Raw genomic sequence first — 8,781 nt, 5'->3', positions numbered from 1 at the left:
GCTCAGCGCGGACTGGCTTGAATGTGGGAAAGCGGGGTTCGAATCCCGTGTGCGCTGCTGAATTTTTAATTTAATTTCCTGGTGAAATATGGTCTAAATCTGAATGTTCAATAAACGTCTGCAAATAGTGGGTGAAAAAACTTTCACTTTCAAACCTTCCTTGCACGTTTTTTCAACGTTGACCCTAAACGTTTTTTAAATGTCTTTTCAACCGAAAAATGCTCGCTGGGACCTTTCATCGCAATGTCCGCCCTGGATCTGTCACCTTTTTCCACTATCCACTTTGCATCCCTGGAATAGAATGGTGATGTTAGGTGTGATCTGATGTGAAACAATAATATTCAAATTATGTTCTTAACATATTTCAATTTTTCGGAGTTTTTAAGTAAGAATAGCTTCAATTTAGACAGCAGACATGTGTGTCTGAGTATCTTCATCATCATGACATGACCCCACTGAAAGACATGACCCCACTGAAAGACGATCAATGAGAATATTGAAATATCGCCCAGCCCAGCGTTGCCCTTCTCTACTCTCCACTAGTGTTGGGTATCACCACTGATTTCCCAATTCGATTCCAAATACAAGGTCCCGATTCGTTTCCCGATATGATTTGATATCAATATTTCAGTTACAATAGCAATTTTGGTTGGATATTATGAAAGAGCTTCTCAAAGAATGAATGCTGTAAATTGTACAAGGAACCCTCTACTAAAAATATTAATGTTTACTGATGTTTAATAAGATCTCGTTGCGCTAAGAAGTACCAAACCATGCAGGGGAAAAGGCATTATATTAAATCGATATTGGGATTTATAAATCGATATCAGTTCCTTCAAATCTGAATATGAATATCGATTTGATATCGATATATTGATTTTTTTTTTTTACCCAGCTCTACTCTCCACCAGGCACTGCTTGACCCCCCCCCCCCCCCCCCCCCCATCACAGAGATGCTGCGGAAAGTCCTGCGGCCCGCCCTCTCCCTCCGAGCGGGGGCCGCGCTGGCCAGAGCCGCCCCTACCGCAATGTCCTCGGGCAGGGTCACCCCCCCGGGCAGGGTCACCCCCCCGGGCAGGGTCACCTCCACGCTGGTGCAGACGTGTCACCTGGGCACACACCCTATGAAGGAGCCCATGGAGCCGCTCACCTCGCCACAGGGAGCCAAGGAGTTTATTTATAGCCTTCACCCGTCGGAGCGTACCTGTCTGCTGCGGGAACTGCACAGGTTCGAGTCCATAGCCATAGCTCAAGGTAGGATACCAGAGATATTATATCTGTGCATGAATGCTCTTTGCATTGAGTGGAAATTCAGTCCAGCTGCCTTTTTATTTTGTGAATGGAGTTTACACACAATTTCAGGCTGACATAGCTCATCATAAATCAGTCATACATTCAGTATATAGTAGGGATGTCACAATATATCGTCCCACAATATATCGCGATATCAAAACGTAACAATATGTATCGTTGAGATGAAATCTCATATCGCGAGAAAAAGAAGCTGAACATGGTGGCACTGATCTGCATCTGATTGCATGCTCGCTCTCCTTTTCATTGCTTTGTTTGAACAGACGAGGGACATTACAGACACGGAGGATGAAAATGGTGAAATTACTCAAATTAGCGTGGAGGATGCCCCCTCAACTTACAAATCGATTGCAAAAAAATAATGTTAAAATATCGTATCGTATCGTTATCGTGAACCTAATATCGTGTATCGTATCGTATCGTGAACTGAGTGTATCGTGACACCCCTAGTATATAGGCTACATCATCAAACTGAAGTTATATCAGGATATGATTGCCAGACGCAGGGGGTCGGCCTACAGGAGGCTTTGTCTGTCGGAGCACCCATCAGGCATCATGGCAGCTAGAAATAAGGTGGATACACAAATCTATAACCAAATACCCCTATACACAAAATGCTACACACACACAAAATGCCTAAAATGATTTATACTTTTAACTTATAAAGTGGTTTGTAGGTGTGTTGCCTACTAGGAATTTGTTCCTTCTGGGTCTGGCAGAACCAGGTCTCCTGGTCTTGTTTTTCTTCTTCTGATTTCCCCCCCATTTTCTCCCCAATTATACTTTACTTTTTTTTTTACTCCCTAATTCGCCCCCTGCCAGATGATACAGGCTTAGAGTCCTGATAGGGGTAAAAAGTATACATAGTGCAACAAAAACATATTTAAAATGTAAACACAATACAAAGTGCAAGTATGCAGAGAGATAGTCCTAATAGGGGTAAAAAGTAACATAGTGCAACAAAACATATTTAAAATATAAACACAATGCAAAGTGAGAACCTGAGTTAGAGCTCTACATAGCTCTACATAGCTAAGTACAAAGTGCAGAGTACAAAATATACAGGAATTACAGTCTGATACTAAAACCTGAGTTTGGGATCAACATACAGCTAAAAAGTGAGATCTACATAGAAGACTTACTCAGACAGATATAAGAGAAAAAAAATAAAAAAATACAGAGATACAACACACATATCCATATAGTATAGACATACTGTTCTATACCCTATTGATGTGTGCATAGTTGAGTGGACTTCAGCCATCTCTTCACTTGACCCTTAAACATGCCTAGTGTTGGACATTCCCTTATGGCTGATGGAATTGTGTTCCAGAGTTTGCCACCCTTGACAGACAGAACTGTCTGGCCAAAGGTGGTGGGCCTGTACGGGATAACACAATCGCCTCTAATTGAGGCTCTGGTGGTTCTGGTTGTGGATCCAGATACAGGTCTCTGATTGATGTACTCATTTAGCGGGGGAGGAGCAAGGCCATTTAGTACCTTGAAAACGTGCATGCATATTTAAAGGAAATGAAGTTATTGAAACTTAGTAAGTTGTGTTTGACCAGGATGTTACAATAGTGGTAGGAGCGGGGTTTTTTATCAAATATTTTTAGTGCTCTCTTGTAGAGTGACTCAAGTGGTTTGAGTGTGGATGTGCACGTGAGAGACCAGCTGGTCACACAGTAGTCCAGGTGAGAAAATATCATAGCATGTAAGAATGTCCTGGCAGAACCTACAGACATGCTGTGTCTAATGTGTTTGAAGTTGAGCAGGTTGAATATTACTGAGTTAGCAACCTTTTTAACCTGGTTCTTAAAGGTCAGTGTGGGGTCTAATATCACACCTAGGTATTTAAATTCTGATAATAATTCCAGTTCAACATCATTGAAGAAAACATTCGAGCTGACCCTGACCTCTCTGAGTCCTCACTGTGGAAGGACTGTTATATAACTGACCCTGACCTCTCTGAGTCCTCACTGTGGAAGGACTGTTATATAACTGACCCTGACCTCTCTGAGTCCTCACTGTGGAAGGACTGTTAGTGTTATATAACTGACCCTGACCTATCTGAGTCCTCACTGTGGAAGGACTGTTATATAACTGACCCTGACCTCTCTGAGTCCTCACTGTGGAAGGACTGTTATATAACTGACCCTGACCTCTCTGAGTCCTCACTGTGGAAGGACTGTTAGTGTTATATAACTGACCCTGACCTATCTGAGTCCTCACTGTGGAAGGACTGTTATATAACTGACCCTGACCTATCTGAGTCCTCACTGTGGAAGGACTGTTATATAACTGACCCTGACCTCTCTGAGTCCTCACTGTGGAAGGACTGTTATATAACTGACCCTGACCTATCTGAGTCCTCACTGTGGAAGGACTGTTATACTGTATAACTGACCCTGACCTCTCAGTCCTCACTGTGGAAGGACTGTTATATAACTGACTCTGACCTCTCTGACTCCTCACTGTGGAAGGACTGTTATATAACTGACCCTGACCTCTCTGAGTCCTCACTGTGGAAGGACTGTTATATAACTGACCCTGACCTATCTGAGTCCTCACTGTGGAAGGACTGTTATACTGTATAACTGACCCTGACCTCTCAGTCCTCACTGTGGAAGGACTGTTATATAACTGACCCTGACCTCTCTGACTCCTCACTGTGGACTGTTATATAACTGACCCTGACCTCTCAGTCCTCACTGTGGAAGGACTGTTATATAACTGACTCTGACCTCTCTGACTCCTCACTGTGGAAGGACTGTTATATAACTGACCCTGACCTCTCTGAGTCCTCACTGTGGAAGGACTGTTATATAACTTCAATTCAATTCAATTCAATTCAATTAATTTTATTTGTTCGATAGGGGACAGGTGTACATTAATGAACATTTAAAAAAAAATGTAAATGCACGACAATTGCAGTCACAAGACTGATTTCCATTGTTAGTCCCCCTGCCAGATGATACAGGCTTAGAGTCCTGATAGGGGTAAAAAGTAGGGATGCACCGATCGATCGGCACGTGACCGGAAATGGCCGATTTTCACGTGATCGGCCTCGATCGGTGATCTGTTCCGGTCACTCTAAATAGCCGATTCTGTGAGCCGATTTTCACATGACGTGCGCGCACCCCAAAGCACCGAGACAGGCACCCAGCCACCACACCACACACGCCAGCATACCTTCCTCGTTGTGGATTTTTTTCACCGTCAGTGAAGTAGACAAAGCTCGCAGTTTGTCACACATGCAAGTCGAAAATAAGCCGTGGGGACAGAGATGCGACCGAGTCCCGCTCGGCTGGAGTCCAGTCAGAGCGGCTCGCTTCACCTCACTGGCCCCTCTCTCTCTGCTCTCTCTCCCCGGGAAGCGGTGCTCCAGCAACCCGCCACCGCGCACAGCCGGCTTGGCGAGGTGAACGCGAGCATTGTGTCCAGTATGATAACCATTCCCCGACCTGCTTTTCCATTCCACATCAGCGCTGCTGCCTCAGCCTGTCAAGTCATGTTGTAACGTGACGTGGATACAGGAGAGACTATTTGTTTCGTATTGCAAATAGAACGACATGAGAACGACGGACATAATAATAAAAATGCATCGGACTCACAAGTGTGCAACGTTTTCTGTGCGTGACGATATTTTTTCGGATGGCAGATAAAAATACGCATACCAAACTTCGGACTGTGTGTAAACTCCGCCTGATATTCAGACTGAAGATCGTTACTGTAACTCATAAACTCATTTCCCCTCTACTCAAGAGGACTGGTCTGGAGCCAGTCTATAAACTCCTTGTCCATGGATCATTTTGATGTTCTGTTGCACCTGTTTTCTTTTGGAAAAGTAAATGCATGATAGCTGTGGGATATAGGCTATTGGATTTAATTTAATTTTTGTATTCATTGTATTTGCACAAAAAAGCTCTGTCCAGTAGCCTAACCTGGAACACTTTTATTTTGAGATGTGTTTGAGTGAGAAGGTCCTACTTCATGCAAATGATAAGAATTGTTTATTTGTTTATTTGGATCCCCATTAGATGTAAGAATTGTTCTATGAATCTTAATTTTTAAACAAAGTTACAAAAACGTTTGTGTAAGCTGTCAATTGTTGTTTTTAGAAAAAAAAATCGGAATCGGCAAAAATCGGTATCGGCAAGTCAGACTATTCAAAAATCGGAAATCGGAATCGGCCAAGAAAATGGCAATCGGTGCATCCCTAGTAAAAAGTATACATAGTGCAACAAAAACATATTTAAAATGTAAACACAATACAAAGTGCAAGTATGCAGAGAGATAGTCCTAATAGGGGTAAAAAGTAACATAGTGCAACAAAACATATTTAAAATATAAACACAATGCAAAGTGAGAACCTGAGTTAGAGCTCTACATAGCTCTACATAGCATACATAGTACAAAGTGCAGAGTACAAAATATACAGGAATTACAGTCTGATACTAAAACCTGAGTTTGGGATCAACATACAGCTAAAAAGTGAGATCTACATAGAAGACTTACTCAGACAGATGTAAGAGAAAAAAAATAAAAAAATACAGAGATACAACACACATATCCATATAGTATAGACATCAGTGGTGGCTGGTGAGCTTGGAAACAGGGGAGGAAGCTAGTGCGGCGACCGAAGGTCGCCACCCCTGGGCTTTTTTTTTTCACGTGTGCGCGCGCGCATGTGTGTGTGTGTATTTGCCATGTTTCCCATGCTGTCAAGCCTCTTAGCTTTCCACCCAGTGAGGAGCATTGCATTAGCACCCAGTGAGAGGACTACAGGACGGAACAGCACCTGGCACCTGAGGCGGTCCCAGGGAAAATATGACGTGTGCTCTGCTGCTGATACTCTCACCCACAAGCAGTTTTTGCCCAAAACGCCCAAATCTCATTTTAAATTAGCATTAGGATTAGACTGTTGTGATGTCATTATTCAGTTTTAACCATCAATAATTGTTCCTTTTCTCATTATTTCATTTCTCAGAGTAAATACTGTATATTTATTTCGAGATTTTTGTCAATTATTTGTGCTGTTATGGTTATAATTAGCCTAGTTACTCACTTCTACACTATCTTAGATTGTGTTACTTATGGATGGCATGGAATTATAGTGAAAATAGATTATCCCCCCTTTTTGCTGGGGACCCCACTTTGAAAACCACTGGCTTAGGCTAGAACTGTTGCAAGAAGGTTTCAGGATTTATCTCTATGCATTAGGCTGTGATTACTATTTATATAAATCTATTTATTCACATAGATTCATGATATATTATGGTATACAGCCTACCTGTGACATCAATGTTTTGATTCATCCTATGATGTCTCACACTCAGGTGTGCTTTCACAAGACAGGTGTTGTCCATTCAATCAGCTAACCTGTCTTTATAATGGCTGTCTTGCACTGTTTGTATGATACTTGACAAAGTCTATGGCCGAAACTGTTGTCAAATAGCGTTAAATTACACTTAATTGCATCTGGAACGAGAGTGTGTCTTCCTGTGAACAGTGCTGCACTACTCATTTAGTTATCAACTTTGGAGCGTTATTTACCCCCCCTTCCCGACATCCTAGGTTGACATGCTTCATCCCAATCGATTCCTTATTTCTTCTACTTTCATATGATATAAAGATCACCACTCAAGCTTTAAAATTGAGCCCGCTGTCAGCTATCGATTTACAGGCCAAATTCAGTTAAAAAATGTGTGAATTTAAAGTTCGCGGGTTTTAGTATAAGAAATTACAGGATGAAACTTCAATACGACAAAAATAGCGCTGCTCGGTGAACCATTTCCACGCCGAATTTAATAGAAGGTTCGGATAACTTGAAATCAATTGACTTACTTGAATATCCGTGCTGTCTGTAGGGGAAACGCTGCAGTCGAGACGTTGCAAATATTCCAGTTTTCTGACATTGCAAAAAGCCCGTATCGCGCAGCTCGTCTCCCCGCAACTCGAAACTCGTTTTGGTGGTAATCCAATATCAACGACTGTCTGGCTTGTGAACACTTACTGATTGATAAAAAAGTAAATAAAAATAAGAGGGAAATATGATATGCTGCTACTGTCTCAGTAAATCCTTCCTGTCAGGTCAGGCAGTGGATTTCACCTCCTTGATTCAGCGTGAGAGACCACAGACCAGGCAGTGGAACAACGTTGCCGATTTTCAGACGTATTCATCAGCATTGGACAATACAGAATGTCAATCAATGTCAAGCAATCTATCTATCAAACAACAACCAATTAGGGTTTCACCTGGTTTCACGGGCTAAGGGAGAGCTCCCCTCCTCCTCAATCTGATTCGTTGGAAAACACATCACTCTCACTGTTTTCTGTGAATTGCAAGTCTTTTTCAACCAATCTTATTTTTTCATTAGATAAATTACCAAATAAATCAAGCCCACAGGGCGGGTGTTTTTTGAATCCCCTCCCCCATGCTGGGACCAGGGCCAGAGTGACTCGTCTGCATGGAGCTATATAATGAATGAAAAAATGAGCGTCTGCACATAAGAAAAAACACATTTGATTGATATTTTATTATAAAAAAAAATATGATAAATGAAAAATATAAAAATAAAAATAAAAAATATATTTTTTTAATATATATTTTTTTTATATAAAATCCCCAATCTAATAGAGGAGGACCATCCTCCTATGCCTCACTGGAAAAACCTCCTCTGATAGACATACTGTTCTATACCCTATTGATGTGTGCATAGTTGAGTGGACTTCAGCCATCTCTTCACTTGACCCTTAAACATGCCTAGTGTTGGACATTCCCTTATGGCCGATGGAATTGTGTTCCAGAGTTTGCCACCCTTGACAGACAGAACTGTCTGGCCAAAGGTGGTGGGCCTGTACGGGATAACACAATCGCCTCTAATTGAGGCTCTGGTGGTTCTGGTTGTGGATCCAGATACAGGTCTCTGATTGATGTACTCATTTAGCGGGGGAGGGGCAAGGCCATTTAGTACCTTGAAAACGTGCATGCATATTTAAAGGTCCCATTCCGTGCAAAAGCTGTTTTTACTTGTAAATGCATATATACTGCTGTCAGCCCTCCCTGTAATGAGTGGTCACACGCTCAGAACTGCCACAGTTGGATTTGTCCCTATCCAGCGTCCCTCTGCAGTCTCCTCCAAGCCACACCCCCAAACGCTTCGTTTGCCCAGAGGGGAATCTGGGGGAATCGGGACGTCACTAGCTTCCTCCTGCATACTGCGCGGGTCTCTCTCACACAAGCTACCTGCACCATTTAGTCTATAGCCACAAAATTAACACTTCTAGCTGGAGCGACGCCAACTGTACGTGATCCAGCAACTGCAGAGGTGCATTCGGTAAGTCTAGGCATTTTGAGATGTCCTCTTTAGCGTAGTACCGTTTAGTTAACGATAACTCGCAACCTAGCGTGCTGGTCCACAGACGCTAATCTGATTGGCCGCTGGGAGCCTGGGGCGGGCTCTCCCT

General features: G+C 42.5%; 1 protein-coding gene across 1 annotated transcript in view; it reads left to right on the top strand.

The window, feature by feature from the left end:
* Positions 1–953: 953 nt before the first annotated feature.
* Positions 954–8,781, top strand: part of LOC310788485 (transmembrane protein 65-like) — a gene marked incomplete at both ends in the record, with an annotated part of 115,568 nt that continues 107,740 nt past the window's right edge. Inside the window, one exon of the mRNA XM_083650031.1 lies at positions 954–1,254. Within this exon, the coding sequence (XP_083506157.1) occupies positions 954–1,254 (301 nt within the window). The remainder of the gene's footprint in view (positions 1,255–8,781) is intronic.

The sequence above is a fragment of the Poromitra crassiceps genome, assembly GCF_964638095.1.
Source record: "Poromitra crassiceps genome assembly, chromosome: 1".
NCBI classification, from domain to species: domain Eukaryota; kingdom Metazoa; phylum Chordata; class Actinopteri; order Beryciformes; family Melamphaidae; genus Poromitra; species Poromitra crassiceps.
This window is presented reverse-complemented; position numbering and strand designations above follow the sequence as displayed.